Source organism: Typopeltis vanoorti, chromosome 26 (assembly GCF_054136105.1).
Source record: "Typopeltis vanoorti isolate ZY-2024b chromosome 26, IOZ_Tvanoo_1.0, whole genome shotgun sequence".
NCBI classification, from domain to species: Eukaryota; Metazoa; Arthropoda; class Arachnida; order Uropygi; family Thelyphonidae; genus Typopeltis; species Typopeltis vanoorti.
In genome coordinates this window covers 13634776-13658169 of record NC_143574.1, presented here as the reverse complement: position 1 = coordinate 13658169, position 23394 = coordinate 13634776, and the positions used below count along the sequence as shown (strand labels likewise).

The 23394-nt window shown below is 36.0% G+C and overlaps 1 protein-coding gene across 2 annotated transcripts in view; it reads left to right on the top strand.

The window, feature by feature from the left end:
• LOC150092340 (sodium- and chloride-dependent GABA transporter 1-like) overlaps positions 1-23394 on the top strand; it is a 247537-nt gene that overhangs the window by 40705 nt on the left and 183438 nt on the right. For both annotated transcript variants that reach the window (XM_090414964.1, XM_090414963.1), the window contains exon 5: positions 9599-9772. In XM_090414964.1, the coding sequence (XP_090271090.1) occupies positions 9599-9772 (174 nt within the window). The remainder of the gene's footprint in view (positions 1-9598; positions 9773-23394) is intronic.

Sequence of the window (23394 nt, the reverse complement as noted above, 5' to 3'; positions counted from 1 at the left end):
ACCAGGAAAAAAACAGGACCAAACAGACAAAAGAATTTTATGCTGCTGGTTTTGAAGAACTGATAAAGCAAGTAAACGACACAAGTATATAAAGGTTTAAGGGAATTATGTAAAGAAATCCATGTTTTTATGAGGTTTTGTATTTCACTTGTATTTTTTATAAACCATTTATAACTTACTGACTTTCCCTCCTAGTAATTCATTTGCCTCAAATGAAAGTATTTCTAAATAATAAAGAAACAAGTAAAAACCACAGTGATATTTTTAATTAGTAAAAGGACAAATATTTCGTACAAAAAAATTAATAGTACATCTTCAGTGTCTGTTACAGTAATAGGAATGGAATACAAGCAAAATGGTCGGTGGATCACTTGTTGAAATACAATTGTTATCTTGTGCTAGGAAATAATAGAAAATAACAAATTTAATCTATTAAGATAAATGGTTTTTTACATAAGATAAAAGTCTCCCAGATCTTTGACAGAGATAGACAGTCATTTCTATTTAAATTCGGTCGGTGTAAGATAGTTTCACAACTTTCTTTGAATAAGCGTTCATATTTGAATCTGAAAAACAAAATCTACAAACAAATTAAAGGTACTGCCATGGGTAGCACCCTCTGTCTTCACCTTTGGCAAACTACTATTTGAAACAATTTGAAGATACTATGTTCCATTCATCCATTTATCATCCATTCATTATCATCCATTAACAATGGATGTTATCATCCATTCATCCTCAACCATCTCTTTGGTACCGTTATGTCGATGATGGTTTTGCTGTTTGGCCACACACTGAAGATGAACTTTCCACTTTTCTACAATGGATAAATTATCTTCACCAATGCATCCAATTCACTATGGAAAAAGAAAACTCTGGTGCTTTACCATTTTTGGACATCCTCCTTATTAGAACGTCGTCTGGTACCTTATCTACAAGCATCTTTCGAAAACCCACATTTACTGGCAGATACATTCACAAAAAGTCTGCGCACCACATGTCTCAAAAATTTGGCATTCTTAAATCTCTAATTCATAGATCACATAAAGTTTGTTCTTCCCCAATAATCTTACAACAAGAACTTTCCATCATTAAAAAGTTAATGGAATCAAATGATTACAACTCCAATCAAATCCAACAGATACTTATGTTCCAGTACCTACAGTTTCTTCAACAGTCTGCAGAGTTCCTATTCTGTACTGTTACACCTGATATCTTAAGAATGTAGAATTCTCAGCTATCATAGTGTAACATGAAGAGAAATAAATTAAAAACCCTGCATAAAGGCTAATAGCCAATTTAAATGAATTATTTAAAAGAAAAAGGAAATATTCTTGCATCCAATAAAATATATATAAAATAAAAGTGTTTGGTTGAACTAACTAACAAAAGGAAAGAATCCTTTCTTTTAGGCTTGCACGGTGATCCAAATGCATCTTTGGAAATTATGGAGACAACTACCGTGTTTGAATAAAAACTTTAGTTTACTATTACTAAAATTTTACAATTCGACGTTTCGATCTTTATGTCAAGGTCATCTTCTGGAGCGTACAAATATACACAGGAAACAAGCTATACTACAATCATACTGGTTCGTTAAAGACACTGACTAACCGCTACCACAATTGTTGGCCTGACCTCTGGTGGGGGGGAAAAAAATTATACATCAATGCTAAAGTCCTATTATTTGTGTTGTCTACTATATACATATATTAACATCATTCCAGCCAGTTGGAGTGGAATGGTTTCTAATAATAGCATATTGGCTAGAGTCCTGACTTATGTTGAATCTTTCAAATTAGGTTGGCTGAATGTGTGCCATCCAGATCCTTGGAATTTTCATACCATCTTTATTGTTGATATTTGGGTGGTTTATCAGGATTTCGCAGGATTCTTTAAATTTTCTTTCGTACCATGTTTTTGTGCGGTGTAAGGAGCAGGTGCTTTTCCAGTTGATTTAGTGTAAGATGTTGAGTGCGTGGTCTGAGAAGCCTGCTTCACCATAATGGTTATATTTAATGTGTTCTTTTTTGCGTATAGGGATTGTCCGTCCTGTTTCACCAATGTACGGTAAGTTACAGGTGCAGCAGACGCAATAGACTCCAGGATGTGCTAATGGGAGGAGAGGATCCTTAGAGGAGCTGAATATGGTTTTAAGTTTAGTGGGTGGTTTAAAGGTGGCATTGAGGTTATAATGTTGTAGGATTCTGTTGATTTTTTCTGATAACCCTTTAATGAATGGGATGGCTATGGTTTTACTGTAATCTAGATTCGTTTTTGTTGTGGTTTTATAGAGTATTTTATTGACAGTATTTTTGTTATAGCCATTGTTTATGAATGTGTCACTAATGATTTTTAGTTCTTGTTTCAGGGCTTGCTGGTTAGAGCAAATAGTTGTGGCTCTGTTTTTAAGGGTGTTTATGACTCCATATTTTTGTGCTGGGTGGTGATATGAATTCGCATGTATGTATTGGCCCGTGTGTGTCGGTTTTCGGTAGACCGTGAAGGATAGATTGCCTGAAGGAAGACGTGTAACTAGTGTGTCTAGGAACGGGAGCGAATTTTGGTTTTCGATTTCGATGGTAAATTGTATGCGTTCGTGTTGTTTGTTTAGGTGGCTGAGGAATGTGTTTAGCGTTTGTCGACTGTGCGGCCAGATCTCGAACACGTCGTCAACGTATCTGAGCCAGATTGTCGGTCGAAGCGTGGCGGAATCAAGAGCCCTTTGCTCAAAGGTTTCCATGTAGAAGTTCACGATTGGGGGGGGGGATAATGGTGAGCCCATGGCCGTACCTTCCTTTTGTAGGTAGAACTTGTTTTGCCACATGAAGTAACCGGACTTTAGTACGTGGGCAAAGAGGGCCGTAATGTCGGGCGGAAATTTGTTCTGTAGTAAGAGAATTGTGTCATTGATGGGGACATTATGGGGACAATCAGTTTTGACGTTTCTGCCCTTTTCACTAATGTCCCCATCAATGACACAATTCTCCTACTACAGAACAAATTTCCGCCCGACATTACGGCCAATAAAATACTGTCAATAAAATACTCTATAAAACCACAACAAAAACGAATCTAGATTACAGTAAAACCATAGCCATCCCATTCATTAAAGGGTTATCAGAAAAAATCAACAGAATCCTACAACATTATAACCTCAATGCCACCTTTAAACCACCCACTAAACTTAAAACCATATTCAGCTCCTCTAAGGATCCTATCCTCCCATTAGCACATCCTGGAGTCTATTGCATCTGCTGCACCTGTAACTTACCGTACATTGGTGAAACAGGACGGACAATCCCTATACGCAAAAAAGAACACATTAAATATAACCATTATGGTGAAGCAGGCCTCTCAGACCACGCACTCAACATCTTACACTAAATCAACTGGAAAAGCACCTGCTCCTTACACCGCACAAAAACATGGTACGAAAGAAAATTTAAAGAATCCTGCGAAATCCTGATAAACGACCCAAATATCAACAATAAAGATGGTATGAAAATTCCAAGGATCTGGATGGCACACATTCAGCCAACCTAATTTGAAAGATTCAACATAAGTCAGGACTCTAGCCAATATGCTATTATTAGAAACCATTCCACTCCAACTGGCTGGAATGATGTTAATATATGTATATAGTAGACAACACAAATAATAGGACTTTAGCGTTGATGTATAATTTTTTTTTTTTCCCCCCACCAGAGGTCAGGCCAACAATTGTGGTAGCGGTTAGTCAGTGTCTTTAACGAACCAGTATGATTGTAGTATAGCTTGTTTCCTGTGTATATTTGTACGCTCCAGAAGATGACCTTGACATAAAGATCGAAACGTCGAATTGTAAAATTTTAGTAATAGTAAACTAAAGTTTTTATTCAAACACAGTAGTTGTCTCCATAATTTCCAAAAATGCAAAAGGAAAGAATATATTAATGTTGTAATATGATATAAAAGAGTAAATTTAACTAAATAAGACAGAAAAGGATTAGTCATAAGAGATGGTATGTGAGAGGCTAGAGATTAAAAATATTAAGTGAATTCATAGAAAAATTTTGGAAAGGGGATTAAGTTAGAGGCTAGCGGAAGAAAAACAACAGTCTATCGCTCAGGGCTGATTCCCGGATTGAGACATCGTTTGGCTCGCCGACCAAAGGACGTTTGGCAGAAGAAAAAAAAATGCCACCCTAATTGGTCGATGAAGTAAAAACAAGTAAGGGACGGAGAAAAGAAGTTAAAGAGGGTGCCGTTAGGAGAGCAAGTATAAAAGGGTTGGACCCCCCCCCCATGAGGCTTTTTGGTTTTTGTTTTGGTTCTGTTTCCGAGGAGTTCTCTACGAGCTCTGTGGCATGGATTTTCACGCGGTTTTCCTGAGTGGAGATTGGGGTTATATCTCTGTCGTCACAACATGGAAACAAAAGTGAGCGGGATTTCGATTCCGGATTTCCTATGTAAGAAGCGAAGAATGCCATAGAGTCAAAGAAAAGGAAACATATTCTTTGTGTTTCAACTTCAGTGACAACCACGAGAAAGGGAAAGCGGTAAAGATATCGATATCCACGTCGCGAGTTGCACAGCCGTCATATAGATGATTCAAAGAGTGTCCGGAGTTACGAAAAGTTAAGACTGCGTAAGCCTAGTTCAATTCCAAAAGGAACGTAGGAGAAGCAGATTATCGAAGAGGTCATACCAAGATAGTTCAATCAGAAAAAGGTAAAGGCCCATATGGAAAACTCAAGAAAGAAAGGTACTGTAAATTATATCTAATAACTAAAATTTGTCTGTAATAGGTATCATTATTCTAACACGAAACTGTTGAAGTGACCAAGGAAAAATTATACTAGGACTTTAGTATCCGCAGGAATATAATGAAAGTAAGCTTGCTAATGAATATTATATAAGTAATTACGTGTCCTGAGAATTTTGCATGTCTATTGTAATGTATAAGAAAGTTTAAATGTCATAGTTATGTGTTAGTGCAGTAAATGGTTTAGTTAATCTACTTAAGTTTGGATAGTTAAATAGTGCGAATTAAGTAATTACGTGTCCTGAGAAATTTTGCATGTCTATTATAATGTATAGGAAAGTTAAATGTCATAGTTATGTGTTAGTGCAGTAAAAGGTTTAGTTAAGCTACTTAAGTTTGGATAATTAAATAGTGTGAATTAATCTTATATGTCCATGTCATATGAAGTTATGTGTTGAATGTGTAGGGCGGCATGATCGTAATACCCATTATTGGATCATAGCTTAATTATTTATGATAAGCTAATGTCAGTTTGTAAATATTTAGTATAGCATTGAATTGAGTAATAACTAAAAAAAAAAAAATTGAATTGTACCATGTCAAAGATTTTAATAAACCTTTGTTCAATGATAAGAAAAGTTGTCTGAAATTGCTGTCCAATGCACCACTTGAAAAATACGAACCTAATCACGCGGGAAATTAATGTGTTAAGAAACGAGATAAAGTGTCACGACTGCAACGTTGTTTCACTTTCAGACATATTTGAGTTCTTTCTCCTTGTTTTTGTATATAATATCCCAAACTAAATATCCCAAAAGGTGCAGTATAAATACAAATATTAGGGGTACTAAGGGGAGAAATAACTTAAGTATTAGTAAAATTTTTGGTGATATCTCGAGCGTAGATAATAGTAGAACATAGATAAGAGGAAATTATTAGATAGAAGAAAAAAAAATCATAAATTGGGACACAACAGTACATTCCAGGAATCTCAGAACCTATAGGTAGAATTCTGAAAACGTATCAATTGATTCCAACATATATTCCTATCAATAAAATTTCTTCTTACCTTCTACAAAGGATAAAGTGTCTTCTCTATCTTTGGCTGGCATTTACCAAATACCTTGCGAATGCGATGTCTCTTATTTTGGACAAACTGGCCATTCTTTGGAAAAAAGAATAAAAGAACATCAATATTATATTGATTATAACAAACCTCTGAAGTCTGGTCTGGTGCAGCACAGTATTGACTCTACTCATAGTGGCCAGTGGGATAAAGCTGTTCTCCCCCAAAGATGCAGATTCAAATATGAACGCTTATTCAAAGAAAGTTGTGAAACTATCTTATAGGGTGTTGTGTGATTTGTCGCTCCATAACACAGCTTTCCACGTCTCATGCTCTTTGCGCCACTGAATACAACGCTGCATGTCATTTTGTGTAACGTGGCAATTGCAGTCCTACCATGGAAACCCATGTTATGAGCCTTAGTTCCAAATGTATTTGTGCAGATTCATGTTCCAGTCAATGCCCCATGCTCTGCATTCAATTTGTTGGTCGACAAGTAGCAGCTTTTTACATATTATCCTTCGTGACACACCCTATGGTCACATTCAGTGAGTGTGGTAGATCATCCATTACAGGTAGCACTTGCAGTTCACCCTGTGCTTCCATTTCAGTATGGTATCAATGATTGTTTACCTGGGAATGCCCAATTTGTCAACAATTTGCTGAACAGATAAACCTCCAACATGGCATTTCAAACTCTGTCAGTTCCCTTCTCACAGCAACTTCACCTGAATACAGTCATACTGACTTAGGAGCATCATATTCCTCCAATTTATACTGGCTACAAACACATAATCCGTTACATAGCCACAATGCACCATGCCCATCGACTTCTTTCCAAGTAGCGTATATCATGCATGCATCTATACATGGTGGGCTGAAAAATATTATACCAAAAAAAAAAAAGAAAAAAAAAAGCAGTCCCTAGCTATGTAAAGTTTGCAGAATGCTTTGTTAGAGTATATTCACTGGCTAATAAACTTTAAACCATGTTGTGGACAACGCTTCTCATTCCATTCATGAGCTGTGTCCTATCCAGGAGGTTGACTACCGTGATGTGACCCGTGGTTAACTACAGACCTTATCTCTTCGAAAGAGACCAGATAAAGGTTCCTCATGCCATGGACAGGAATTGAACCCAGGGGCTTCATCTATGCCGACTGAGTTACAGAGGCTGTGGATAACACTTAGGAGGGTGCAATGTATGCAGAGGCAAAGCTGTGCTATAGACTCTTAGTATTAGGCACTACTAGGTGATAGGTGAATTTCATTGTCATGTATGAAGGTGGTAAATGAATTTAATCCTCAGGTTTTTAGGAGAGCCCTTTTTTAAACTTTTTTGAACTCCAGAAAATAGTCTGATTTTTCATTGAAACTCTTGGTTCCTTTTTCTGCTTATAATAAGGCTTACTAATGTTACAAACAGATTATCAGGACCTTAGAAATGCAGGAAACTTGCATTGTGCCTAAATCACATTTTATCTTTCTGATCACTTTATAAAAGTATAATTGTATTAGTGTAACATTTGTTGAATCTTACTTTCTCAAGTTTTACTTCCAGATAGCTCTACATCCTTACATCTAAGAAAGTCATTCTTCTTCTGGCTTTTTACATTTACCCTAATTGCTGCAATGATGATTTTAGGTAATTGTCTCCATATTACTTGTCACATTTTACATTCCAGAAGTTGCTTTCAGTGTTTTGAGAAATTATTGGACATATTGGGAGCAGGGAAGTTCTGAATAATCATGACCACTCTGGATATGAAAAGTATAATGTGATGGCATGTCATTTGTTCATAATTAGGTTTTATCAGCGTACTGGTATTGATGTGTTTAATGTCACTAATTACATGGATGCAGAGCACCTATAGATATTGAAATAACATTTGGATACTATTGAAATAATGTGGATATGAAGCGTAAATTAATTGATATATTTCATTCACATGGACGTTTGGGTAATTATGGAATGAAAAAAGAACAAAGACATAATTAAATGGAAGTTTTAATAGTTCCAGGCTCTAAGAGGAGCCTCTTTCTATGAGTGCTGGAAGCTAGTCCTGGCTGGGAGGTCTAAGGATTAATTTTTTCTAAATATTGGGAAATATAACACAACCATATTTATTTAGCCCCAAATTTGGGAAGCACTCATCCTCAAATCTTCAGCTCAATGGCCAAGATCACCCAATAGCGGGTGTCATTTAGGACTTCAGTCCCGACTTTGGTTGACTTTCTTCAGCTTCATTTACCCAGTCTTAGTGCCTGTGTGCACATATCATTGTGGCAATGTAATGTTGCCAAAATATTGGAAGTATTAATTAAAGTTATTATAATTGATATTCAGTATACCTTGTAATTTCATGAAAAAAAATAATGTTTATCTAGTTATTTTCAAGCTCTACATCTAATGTTGATTACCAAAAGGCCATGTTTTGCTCTTTTTTCCTTTCTAATCAAAGACTTTCTTCAGGTTGACTACGAATCTATTTCGCAATTTTGTGTTGATAATAAATTGCACTTCTTTTCCTAATTTAACTATTGCTCTCACTAGACCATTCTTTTCTAGGGATTTGATAATGTTAATTTCAGTACTAGTAAAATTTGGTTCTGTATTATTTGTTGGGGGGGGGGGGCACTTATCTCTTTCTCAATCCCTGCCTAATACCCAAACCTTGTAGTGATATGTGATTTCTCTTTGCGGGTTAACTTGAACCATATTATCTTGGTTCTTGCCATAAACATATACTAAGAAAGCATATATATCTTGGTTCTTGCCATAAACATATACTAAGAAAGTGTATATTCAACTTGTCAGCAATCCATGCTTTTCTGTTTCTTTTACCAATGGGAGTAACTTTACCTTTGAACAGTTATTAATACTGTAAAACTATTGATATTGTTTCTGAAAAAGTCTATTAGGAGCTCCCTAAACCTTCGAGTCAGTGACATGTTTAGTTTCTGCTATATTCATTTTGAACATATTACCAGTGTTAGAGTTCCCAGTTGTATTTCCGGGCTCACCACCAGGTATTACCTATTTATAGTTTAATTCTAAATTTGATGAAATTTATTTTTCTTTCTCTTTTTTTTTTTTTTTTTTTTTTTTTTTTTTTTTTTTTTCCTCCCAACTCTTTCCCTGTTTTTTGGAACATCTTGCCTTCCTGTTTATTTTCTCAAAAATAACTGCAATTCCATTCTGTATAGTAATTAAGGTGAAATCTTCAAAAATAGTCATGGGCAACATATTAAAGCATATTTATTCACCCATAATAATGTTTAATAAATTTACGTTGTGGCACACCATTTGGCAACTCCTATAGGTAGAGATGACTTGCTAATGCTTCTGCCTGGTATCTCCACTTGGGCCTGGCTCCCACTGAAGAGACCTCAATAAAGGTCAAAACTAGTCTGGGTTGTGGCCCTTCCCTTAATGCATAACATTAGACATATCCACAAGGAGATGTGTTTTGCATTATGGGAGATACTGAGATAGGAGTGTTGGTAGCTTGCTCCACCTTTGCAAGGAGTTTCCTGGTGTTGTACCACCTTACCCCAGTCCTGAAGATACATTCAGGCGCAAACTTTGTTTGCTCACACTTGGATAAAGGATTAAACTTAAATTTATTATACTCTAACCAAGTGAAAAATAAACTTTCAACATAATAATGTTTATTTATTTCATTTAAAAAAAATGCAAAATTTTGATATCTATATAATGTTATGCCATTAATATTATATAGATCTTTAATTTTATAATAAATAAGTAATTTTCTGTATATTAGGACAAGCTAAGTAGCTTATCTGAATCTGAAGATTCCATCCCTGTAATTTCTGAATTGTGCAGATCCTATGAATATCATAACAAGAGAACCAAAAGTGCTAGAGACACAGATTTAGAAGAAACAGATCTATCAGAAAGTGAATTAGATAAGAGTTCTTCACTTAAAGAAAGTTGTGTAAGTTAACTAGTTGTCAATACACACACACACACATTTAATAACTTTTTATTTGTGTATTTATTTTTTTTTTTTTCCCCTTCAGCCATTGGATTGTCTGGGGGCTTGTTCATATACATCTTTTCTTTCAGGTAACCTTCTAGGAAGAAGTTGGGAGCTTTCAGATCTGGAGAACATGATGGCCAATTAATTACAAATTTCCACAAAATTATTCACTCACGTTATGCACTTTATGTTAGAATAATCAAATGCTGATTTACAAAATAAATGTGCATGATTTTGGTTCATTGTTGGGTTGTGAACTTGATGATAATTTCCCAAATGTTCCTTAGAATACCTGAAAAAAAAAAAAAAAAATTGAGTGTTAAAGGATATAATATTTTTAGGAAGAGGTAGGAGAGAAGGGAATGTGCTGTGAATAATATTGGATGATACAAATCCAGTTAGGTATAAAGCTAAGACTTCAATACCAGTCACAATTTTCCACTTGGCAGTCAGTTTGAAGCTATCTGGTGTAAGGTGAATTTTTAACAAATACATATTGACTACATAGTGTCAAAGTTTAATGGAGAAAACACACATTTGGAGATAATAATTACTGACTATAATTATTTAGATAATAAATTACAGGTATCCCTTGCTTAACACGGGATTTGATTAATGCGGCGAAATTGATTGCAGCAATTCCTTGATATACACGGCAAGAATTTTGATTAAAGTGCCTTTAACCCTGCGGAGCTCACAGCTGATCTGACAGATACATGCAAAATGTTTAATATAAATATTCTTACATAATTCGGTGTATAGCTTGGAGGGCATGAGTAGCTGTGCATTCATATGTTGCGAGTGATATTCCGTACTGTTGTTTGCCCTCAGTTTGGATTAACACATGTTATGTAAAGGTTTGTGATGTTTGACAGTAAATTGTATCTGAGATATACCGTGACCTCCGATGTCAGTACAGTATGGTTTTAGTTTTTTATTCTTTTTTATTTTTTATTCTTTGTTCAATGATTTCTAGATTGTAACTGAAAATAAATAAACCATTATGCATTACTGAAATAGAGAGCCAAAGGGTTATTTATCATACATGTTCTCTAGGAGATGTGCTTTACATTATGGAAAATACTAAGGAAAGTGATCTGGAGCTTACTCCACCTTTACTACAAGTTGCCCATAAGCTTGCTTATGCTTGCATCTGCCAAAACTTTTAGTTTCTATATATTCAGCACGAAACTCCTGTAGTTTCTATATTCGGCTATGAAATAATGTTGGATTCAATATCCACTTAATTTGTACCATCATGTATTATTTGCAGTGTTTTTTCTTTATATTTTATTGCTTGTTTGCCGAGGTCTGGAGAGTCATTTTGCTTGTTATCGTAGAATTTATGCAGATAAGAAAAAAACTAAAACTGTTCAAACGACTCTTGATAACTTATTTTGATAAAAAAAAAATTGCAGTAAATAATGTAGGTACAAGTATTCATTAAACATTTACTTTGCATTAATTTTTTATTTTTCCTAAAAGAGTACCATATAAAACGAATTATTAATACAGTAATCAATCATGGACGAATTGTACTTTTTACCATTGATTATTATATTTGATTAACGCGATTTTGATATATATGCGGTAACATCTAGGGATTAATTAACCGCATTAATCGAGGGATTCCTGTGCTATGCAACTATTTTGTCTTGGTTACCAGCATCTTCAATGGGCACAAGGGAATACAAAAGTACATGTATGCAAACACACTAGCAGGCAGACAAAACACAGTATGAAAGGCATACAATCCTAACTGCCACCTTCTATGGGTGCAGTGATGGAAATTCACTGACAGTCTTAAAATAAGTCTCCCATATTTTAGGTAAAGTTGGGGCCAAACAGTTGTTTAGGTTGGTAAATGCTGTCATATGGCCAATTCCAGAAATAATCTTTCTGATTTATATGTGTTTCAGTATAGAAGGGAGGTTTTCTTCCATTGGATCCAGTTATTTGTATCCATGGTTTAGTCTGCTATTCCAGAATGGCTGTAGTTCAGGTAATAGACATTCTGTGTTCTTCTTGACAGATATTTGTGGGTTTTCCTGTTTGTCCAAAAGAGGAAAGTTTATAGAAGCAAGGAATGCTGTAGACCCCATGATGGTCTAGATCAGGGCTGTCCAACCTTAGGTAATCTGAGAGCCGCATTAAAAAAAAAAAAAGATTTATTCGAGGACCGCATCCAATGCATATCTAGTATGTAGTAATTTAGTGAGCAGCAGCAACACAACCTCGGTAGCTGAACAAACGAACAACACTAATTGTGCACTAATCATGCGGTCACATTTCCCATGAGCACCAGAGCATGCGCTTTAGAACAAAATGTAAGAACGCTTCTTTGACACATCTAATATTTTAAAAATACGTGGGTATATAGCAGGGGTGATTATGGTGATTAACTACTATGCGTCCTTTTGGAGCCAAAATAATTCCGGTAAGACTTAGAAGAGCCGCAACCTTTGACCAGTGCGATGATATGGGAGTGAGTGAGTGTGTGCATTGCAAGGCGGGAGGTGAGGATGCAGAAAGCGCTCATCTATCAGTATCGTTCAACATATTGTTGTGTGAGTCCATCGACAGTGCTTGTTATTGTTGAACTCTTTTTCAAGTGCTTAGACATGTTGCATAAAACGTAAATATGAAGAGGAACACAGAAGTTTAAGGCCAGAGTGGGAAGGGGAGTTTCTTTTTGTGAAACGACAAAGTAAACCAATGTATACCATATGCCAAATAGCACTTGTGTAATTCAAAACCAGCAATCTTAAGCATCATTATGACATGCATCACAGTAATTTTAGTAAAGAATTTCCTCTTGGATCTGATCTGAGGTGAACTAAACTTTCAACTTTGAAAGAGCAACTTCATGGTCAGAGTAAATTGATGTACATGTTTACTAAAGAAGCTGATGTTACTGCCGAGGCTGGTTTTAGAGAGAAAGAGAAATTTTTCCCTCATCTCGAAGAAACTCACTGGTTGTTAGACATGGCATTTTTCACCCATGTTTTCCAGCATCTACAGATATTAAACGTTTCACTTCAAGGGAAAGAAAAACTAATAACCAATCCCGCACAGACTGTGCTATGCTTCCAAAACAAACTGCAACTTTTCCAGACAGACTTGGAAAATAAAACTTTCAGTCACTTTGTTTGTCTGAAGAGAATACTGACAAATTCTCCAGGAGTGAAATCAGAAACGGAATCTTATGTTAGCAAATTAAATGATCTAGCTGAAGCACTCAACAATTGATTTTGTGACCTTCATTTTTTATTTTGGTTTAACCAATAAGAATACAATTTGGTCGGCTAAATCCCAAATTGCCAGCCCATCCTCGTTCGTTCAGTATCAAAGTAGATACCCAACAGGGTGCACCACGAGAAGGTGAGGATTGGACATTAGGTCAGAAGCCCTGGTCGGTTCTCCTCATTCCTTTAAAGGCTATGGTGGTATAAGAGTCTTACAGTGGCTGCACTGCATAGTTCAGAAAGCCTGGACAGAGGGACGAATTCCCGATGATTGGAGTAGAGCTCTCATAGTACCCATATATAAAAAGGGAAATAAAACTGAACGTGAGAATTACAGAGGTATTTCCCTACTGAGTGTTCCTGGCAAGATCTATGCAAGTATACTTGAGAAACGGTTGAGAAGAATTGTGGAAGAAAAGCTTGGTGAAGAACAAGCTGGATTCAGGCCAAATAGAGGCTGTCAGGATCAGATCTTCACTTTACGACAAATAGTCGAGAAAGCATGGGAATATAACAAAGATCTGTATTTAAGTTTTGTCGATTTGGAAAAGGCATATGACAAGGTGCCAAGAGAGAAGCTATTCAATACGCTGCAGTTATATGGTGTCAATGGGGCATTATATCAAGCAATACTTAGTCTTTATTTGAGTTGTGAGTCAGCAGTTAGAATTGAAGGAAGTACAGGAAGATGGTTTAATGTTAAATCTGGTGTGAGACAAGGATGTACATTATCCCCTCTGTTATTCATTATCTATATGGATCACATTATGAAGGAATGTGGTATTAAACCTGATATCAAAATTGGAGATGTTAATGTCAGCTCTTTGCTTTATGCGGATGATGTTATACTTCTAAATAAATCCGCTACAAGTCTGCAAGATTCTCTGACTAAATTGAATAGCTGTTGTAATAGATATGGTATGAAGGTCAGCAATAAAAAGACAAAGACAATGAAAATAGGCAGAATCATTGAAAATGTCAACTGTGTTGTGAATGGAGAACCTGTGGAACAAGTAAAACATTTCAGCTACTTAGGCACAATTTTTACTGAAGATGGTAAACTAAATATAGAAATAGACAACAGAATCAGCAAAGCTGGTATGGTGGGAAGTCAATTGAATAAATTCATATGGAATAAGAAAGAAATTAGTCGGAACACTAAATTAGCTGTATACAAGACTGTGTTCAAACCAATTTTAACTTATGGATCTGAGAGCTGGGTCAGAAATAAAACACTTGACCAAAGACTAGAGACCGCAGATATGAGAGTCCTGAGAAAGATTAGAGGCGTGAACAGATGGCATCAATGGCAATATCATATTAAAAATGAGGATATTAGGAAAGAACTTGACATTGTCAGCATCCAGGAATGCGTTAGCAGAGCTAATCTCAGATGGTATGGTCACTTAAATAGAATGGGAGAGGAAAGATTAGCAAAACAAGTGTTCTCTGCCAGGTTGGCAGGAAAACGACCCAGAGGAAGACCAAGATATAGGTGGATTGATACGGTACAAAGTGCCTTAGACGATAGAAATATAAGATCTGATAATGTTGGAGTCTTGACAAGTAACAGACTGATTTGGAGGAAAATTGTAGATAGGAAGTTAGTAATGATGTAATTTTTTCATGTAGTACTGTCATATCCTGTATAACCCTTGAGGGTACATGGCAGGAATTTGATGATGATGATGATGATGACATCATACCTCCATGGAGTCTACAGACTCATCACACGAGGCAAACACTGTTATACACAATAAATTAAAGATGCCAAGAAATTATATCTTGTTTAATCCTTTATCAAGCGTAAGCAAACAGAGTTTGCGCATGAAGCCACTTTACGAATGGGCTGCTTATATATAGATGCTAATAACATCACATCAATTGCTTTAGTATCCCATAAAGCAACGCACATATCCTTGCAGACATGTATAATGCTATGCATTATGGGAAAGGTCACTACCTAGACCGATTTCAACCTTTAGTGAGGTCTCATCAGTGGGAGCCAGACCCAGAAGGCATACCAAGGTTGAAGTAATGCAGAAGCTGAAACAGGTCTGGGTAGTGACCCTTCCCATAATGCACAGCATTATACATGTCTGCAAGGATATGTGCACTGCATTATAGGATCCACCAAGGCAATTGATGTGAAATCATTAGCCTCTATATACAAGTAGCCCAGTCATGAAGTGACTTCACATGCAAGTTTTGTTTGCTTACACTTGGATAGAGGATGAAACCAAGAATATAATTTCTTGGCATCTTTAATTTATAGTATAACCAAGTGAAAAATCTTTCAACGCTGTTACACAGGAAGCCCATAAACTTGCTTTAAACTCATTCAGTGTATCTGCTCTCACCACAATGTCAGGCAAAGTATTCCACTTACACACCACTCTCCATGCAAAGAACCTACTCCTTATGCCCCTGCTAAAGCTCTCCTTATACAACTTCCAGGTATGTCCCTTTGTTCTATCCTCTATCCCCCATTCTACAAAAAATTTCTTCCACATTAACCTGGTAACAGGCCTTTACCAATTTAAATGTCACAGTCATATCCCCTCTCTTCCCCCTATTTACAAGACTTTACAAATGGCATTTCCTCAGTCTGTCCTCATATCCCATGTTAGTTTTCTGTGGACCCATTCCAACATATCCTCATGATGGTGAAAACCAGGGAACCAAATCTATGCACAATAATCCATACGAGCCTGATCAAGATCTTATACAATGGAACCAGAACCTCTTTAATTTTACAAGTTAAGGTCCTCTACATCATTGCCATAACCTGATGTGATGTTTTCACAACTTGTGCAATCTGACCTCTGAATTTCAGATCCTTGTCCAGCCCCTCCAAGGTCTTCTATTTTCTCAACTTCCTTCAGAATTTCCCCACCAAATGTATACTTTGTATCCCATTGTTGCCCACCAAATTTCAGAATCTTACACTTTGCAATATTGAATTCACAGTTTCATACTGTTGCCCACTCATACAATCTATTCAAGTCTTCCTATAAGGCCATAACATCTGCTTGATTTCTCGTTATTCTCCCCAGTTTTGCGTCATCTGCAAACAGTTGTATGTCACCAGTTAAACCTATCTCAGTATAATTAATATACAAATTAAGTAACAATGATCCCAAAACTGACCCTTGCAGCACACCACTAGTGACTTCCCTCTTTCGAGATAGTGTCCCCCCCCATACACAACTTGTTGATTACTCACTAGTCTGTCATCTAATTCCATCTGCTTCAGTTTAGTTACTGACTTGTAGTATGGCAATCTATCAAAACCCTTTGCAAAATCTAAGTATATCACTGTATATGTATCTCTCATGTCCAATACATTTGTTACCTTGTTATAGTACATAAGCAAGTTTGCAAAACACGACCTCCGTTTAACAAACCCATGCTGCCAAGCACAAAGAATACCACTGTTATCAATCCACTTTTGTATCCTAGTCCTCACCAACCTCTCCAACCTCAGGCTATAATTTGTTGCCTTAGCCTTATGAAGTGGAACAATTTTGCCTTCTACTTCTTTGGGACTTGCACTGTTGCAAGACTAAGCAGGTAGACCAAAGCTGCTAACTCCTTGGAACATTTCTTAAGACATGTGGTGACATGTCATCAAGTCCAATTACATCTAGCTTACTTAAGTTCTCATATACCTCTTGCTTACTCACCATTAAGTCTTCTCTCATTTCATTCTCTACACTTGAACTTCTGATTTCACACTGAACATGAAACACCCTGATGAACTCTTTACTGAATACAGCTGTGTCTTCTGCAGTAGTTACCAATCTCCTGCTTTCAGCCATTAACATTGTTTTATCATAATCATTCTTCTTTCTATTTGTCACATATATATATATATATATATATATATATATATATATATATAACATTCAGGAGGGGTTTTTCTTGACCTGATTTGCTGATTTCTGTCAATACTGCACTTTTGTTATCTTTCCAACTCAGTCACTCTCTTGGCCTGCTCTTTATACTCTTCATGCAACTGATTATTACCATTATTCATCTTGCACGGCCTCCAAACTCTCTTCTTACAGGTTTCATCTTTATCCCCTTGTTCATCCATTTTACACTTACATTATTCAGCCTTTTTGACTTTCGGAATACATTCACACATTAATGCTGTTATGTATTTCTTTGTCAGTTCCCAAGCAGCGTTTATTTCCTTACCACTCAACTCCTCATTTCATGTTATAGCTCTAAGCTGTCTTTTAAGCTTGTCATAATCACCAGCCTTATACTTCCACATATATATCCTTTCTTCACGGAAGTCTTCATATGGCTAGCTGCAACCCATGTGATCACTTAATGATCACTCTTACTAACTGGAGGAATGTGTGTAACCAAATAATAATAATAATCTAATGAAATGATCAGATCTTAAAACTCTCAATTCTCGTGTGCCCTCCTTTACATACTGCATGAGATAGTATCTCTCAAGAACTTGAGATAATTTATTTTCCTTATTCCCAAATGCTATTTCTTCAATTCAGTCTCTACTGCCATAATGAAAATCACACTTTCCTTGTTCACTAACTAAAGTTACTTATACATTTCTTCATCACCACCCTCCACATTCCCTGGCCTATAGCAATGTCCAACTAAATATATCTTCCTGTCAACCTCCACTCACCACACATTACCTCAAAACCATTGTCATTATTTTCCTCTTTAATGTCTACCTCATGTGGATATAATTCCCCTGCTATCATCAGCGGCACTCCCCTTCCCTTGTTGTCCTTTCTATCCTCATGAAAAACACTATACCCTTCCATTTCTAATCTTGTCAGGATATCATTTCATTCAACCATATTTCACTTATTCCAGTGATTTTGGGGATGAATAAACTTCGTGAAACAATTCATCTCCCTTATTTCTGATACTCCTAGCATTTGTAAATAAAGTTCACTTTTAGGTCTGTAACCAGTTATACTCAAGCCACTTGTTTGTTGTGATTTCCCCACTACTTACCGCATATATCTGCTCAGTCTTGACTATACCATTTTCATCCCAGTCTATTCCATTTCTATGCTGATCATCCCGATACATACATTCACTACTGCTTCAAACATCCACTCTCCCTGTGCCATGTCTTCGTGTCCACCAGGCTCCCCCTATTTCCCTTTTTCTCTTGCATTCATGTTCTCTCTTTATTTCTCACACTACTACTGTTTCAGTTACCAAGCATTTCAGTCTCTTCAATACTTCAATCCCTTACTTCAGATCTCTTTCTTTTATCACACACTGCACTTCCTTCTAACAACAGTTTCTCCAGTTCATACACTCCAAAGCCATTTAAATGCCATCCGTCTTGTCTGTATAATTCCATCTTCCCTCAAATAGATGCCATGCATCCACAAACTGCACTCTCTTCTCCTACACAGCCCTGCCGGCATACAATTCATAATAGCTCTTCATTCTCAACTCATTATTGTCATACTTCGGCAACACACTGAGAATCTTTCAGGCAATACTGTTATCTTTCACTCTCCTCAATTAATGAGTTGAGGGGAGTGAAAGAGTGGACATTCTCCTTATGTCCACTTAAATCATTTGTTTTCAAAGCCACCACTAATTCTCTTACTCATTTCTTCCTCATGTCCAAAGCATTAATTATCTTGTTCTTTCTCCCTCCTGGATAGCAGACCTTATGGACTCTCATTAACCAATCCTCTAACAACAGAATCTCCATACTCTGTTATTCTTGAATCACTTGTCACTTTCTTTTACCCTTATTTCTTTCATTCTATTTTTTTTGTATACTTTCATTTGTTTTCACTAAACATCTAATATCATTACACATTCCTCATTTCATTTTGAATAATTCTTTCTTCAAATCTTGCATTCCAGCAGTTTGACTCTCTGTCACTCCTATAATCTCACCACCTCTTGTTCTGCTGTGCCTTACTTCCATTTCCTCATTCATATGTCCTTTTGCACCCTTATCACTTACTTTTGCTTCTTCATTCTTGCATTCTTTCACTCCCTGAGTCTCACTAGCTTTTGTTCCATTTCTGTTTCTTTCATTTATGCTAACTTTCATTCTTTCAGTCTGTTTCACATTCATTAACTTGTAGTCTAACAAAATATTGCACTTTCTACAAATCCATACTTTCTCTCATCTCCTGTTCAGTCTATCCACAAGCACATCTTTCACATTTCACCATGCATGCATGTTGCATTCATGACATCAAACCAATTTTGAGAAATCTGTATCGTTAACGGCATTTGATTTTTGTGACAACTCACGTAGTCATACTGCTCGCAGCTCACCCTGTTGACCTTGTCTGTACCCCATTATGTTCCATTCAAAGTAAGATTCAAAAAAAAAAAAAAAACTTCAATATCAAATCCACAGGACCAATAATCATGCAGGTACACTGTTATCAAAAAATAACAATAATAGACTAGAAGGTAAGAAATATCTATAATTATTACACAAAATAGCATATCTTTTCCAGAGCTCTTTACTTACATTAAGCACATCGAGGCCCTCTAGCAGTGGTTGATTGATATTCTAGAACACACATATGTGATACATTCTGCCAATCGAGTATTTAATACATATGTCCTAAACTTACTGTCACTTGTAACAGCTCATGTAACCACAGCCATGCAGATTGCTTGCTTGTACTTACTTCATACAGATTAGAGAAAACATAGAATATATAACTTCCTTTTCAATGCTACCAAGGCTGTCATATTCAGATTTTTTTTTTTTTCTAAGAAATACAAGAGGGAAAAAAACTACTATCCTTCAGTCACTGAATTCAAACAGCACATTATGCATGACTTATGTATCAAGTTGAACAGTCAGCTGTTGTTCAGATATCACACCACAGTGAGCATTGTTATGGTATCCCAAATAGTATCATTCTCTAGATTGGAGAAGACAGTATAGACTTTATGTGCTGAGAAATCACACAAAAACTGTAGTATTTCCAGTACAATGAAAACTTTATATAGCTGAAGGTGATCCATAACTATGGTGCTCTTATAATATGAAAAGGAAGACTTATCTTTTTATTCTTATTATTTGAATATGAAACTTGTTTCTGTTTTATATTTTATAATTGTTTTTTTTTTCTTTCTAATATGTAGCTTTCATTTGAATTATTCAAATGTATGTTTTGACTAAATTTAACAAATAATAATAATAATAATATATATATATATATATATATATATATATATATATATATATGAAAAAGCTTTAATGACTGATACTGAGAGATAAAAAGATGACATGATATATTTGAAAAGATACTACTAGTACACTAGTTTCATTGAATTGATCAACATCTTCAGGTATCACAATCAAAGAAGTATATAAAGAATTACAGAGACTTAAAATTGTAATACCAGAACAAGCACAAAAAGACAGTAGCGTGTTTGAAAACAAAATACAAGCTTGAGTTTCAAACAAATGTATATTACGCGCTGTCGATAGTGTACCAGCGCACTTGCAACAGAGAGTGTTTGTTTTCAAACACGTTACTGTCTTTTTGTACTTGTTCTGTTATTACAGTTTTAAGTCTCTGTAATTCATTATATACTTCTTTGATTGTGATACCTGAAGATGTTGATCAATTCAACGAAACTAGTGTACTAGTAGTATCTTTTCAAATATATCATGTCATCTTTTTATCTCTCGGTATCAGTCATTAAAGCTTTTTCATAATATTAAGAGTAAAAATGAATTCTGAAAAAAAAAAAAAAAAAAAAAAATATATATATATATATATATATATATATATATATATACAGGGTGTTCGGGATAAATTTGACATATTTATAATTAATTATATTTTTCCGTAAGTTACATGTATTAACACACACTTCTCTTCATTTAAAAGTTTGGACCCTTCTTCATTCATATACAAGATGTCAGAAAGGATGGATAGCTGGAACCCACCTGAATCATGGAAGAGAATAACTTGTATCATGATGATTCGTGCCCGCCATCAAAATAAGGATATTACGACTGCTGCCCAATGCTCCCTGAATACAGTAAAAACAATCAGGCATGAACTAGAGACTTGCAATGGTGACTACGAGGATGTAGCAAGAAGAAAGATCCCTAGCAGACGATCTGATTGCGTTCGTACAGCAGAATTCCTCGCAAATCTGCAGGAACAGGTGTTGAAGAACCCTGGCATTGGAATTCGGGCTTTGTTCGTGGAGTTGCTAACTGTAGTCAAGCCCTGGATAACAAGGGTAGCCAATGGTAGGCCGTATGTATGGCAGCAGGATTCGGCCCCTTGCCACACCTCTGGGAAAAGTCAAAAATGGTTGTCTGAAAATTTCTACGACTTCACCAGTCCAAATGTTTGGCCTCCAAACTCCCCAGACCTTAACCCCATGGATTATTTTGTATGGGGCGCAGTTGAAAAAGACACCAATCGCACTTCCAGTAATACAAAAGCCCAGTTAATGGATAAAATTAAAACAGTTTTTGCGGCCCTTCCCAGGGAGACTGTAGCATCAGCTTGTTCGAGGTTCCGAAGCAGAATTGAAGCTGTGATCGATGCTAATGGTGGTTATTTTGAGTAAATCTTGTTGATAGTATTGTAATTAACTCTGCCTGTAATGTTTTTTTGTCAATTCATTAAATTTAATAGATACAAAGAAGATTTTCTTTTTCCTTACGAAACTGTCAAATTTATCCCGAACACCCTGTATATATATAGATAGATAGATAGATGATAGACAGATTGATAAAGAAAAACATATACCTCATATACAGGCAGTCCCCCAACTTACGTAAATTTGGATTTATGCATATTATCCTAAAAGGCTAGAAAACTGCTGAATTATAAAAATTTTACTTAGCTTGCCTATTGGATTTGCACCATCTAAGGCAATCTTCTGTGAGGCATATCCCATATGGCACATGCATGTACTTTCCTCAGTCATCATCATCATCATCATCAAATTCCTGCCATGTACTCTCAAGGGGTGTACAGGATATGATAGTACTACATGAAAAAAATTACATCATTATTAATTTCCTATCTACAATTTTCCTCCAAATCAGTCTGTTACTTGTCAAGACTCCAACATTATCAGATCTTATATTTCTATCGTCTAAAGCATTTTGTACCATATCAATCCACCTATATCTTGGTCTTCCTCTGGGTCGTTTTGCAGCCAACCTGGCAGAGAACACTTGTTTTGCTAATCTTTCCTCGCCCATTCTGTTTAAGTGACCATACCACCTAAGATTAGCTCTGCTAACGCATTCCTGGATGCTGACGATGTCAAGTTCTTTCCTAATATCCTCGTTTTTAATATGATATAGCCATTGATGCCATCTGTTCATGCCTATAATCTTTCTCAGGACTCTCATATCTGTGGTCTCTAGTCTTTGGTCAAGTGTTTTACTTCTGACCCAGCTCTCAGATCCATAAGTTAAAACTGGTTTGAACACAGTCTTGTATACAGCTAATTTAGTGTTCCAACAGATTTCTCTCTTATTCCATATGAATTTATTCAATTGACTTCCCACCATACCAGCTTTGCTGATTCTGTTGTCTATTTCTATATTTAATTTACCATCTTCAGTAAAAATCGTGCCTAAATAGCTGAAATGTTTTACTTGTTCCACAGGTTCTCCATTCACAACACAGTTGACATTTTCAATGATTCTGCCTATTTTCATTGTCTTTTTTTGCTGACCTTCATACCATACCTATTACAACAGCTATTCAATTTAGTCAGAGAATCTTGCAGACTTGTAGCAGATTTATTTAGAAGTATAACATCATCTGCATAAAGCAAAGAGCTGATATTAACATCTCCAATTTTGATATCATGTTTAATTCCACTTTCCTTCATAATGTGATCCATATAGATAATGAATAACAGAGGGGATAATGTACATATTTGTCTCACACCAGATTTAACATTAAACCATCTTCCTGTACTTCCTTCAATTCTAACTGCTGACTTACAACTCAAATAAAGACTGAGTTGCTTGATATAATGCCCCATTGACACCATATAACTGAAGCGTATTGAATAGCTTCTCTCTTGGCACCTTGTCATATGCCTTTTCCAGATCGACAAAACTTAAATACAGATCGTTGTTATATTCCCATGCTTTCTCGACTATTTGTCGTAAAGTGAAGATCTGATCCTGACAGCCTCTATTTGGCCTGAATCCAGCTTGTTCTTCACCAAGCTTTTCTTCCACAATTCTTCTCAACCGTTTCTCAAGTATACTTGCATAGATCTTGCCAGGAACACTCAGTAGGGAAATACCTCTGTAATTCTCACATGCAGTTTTATTTCCCTTTT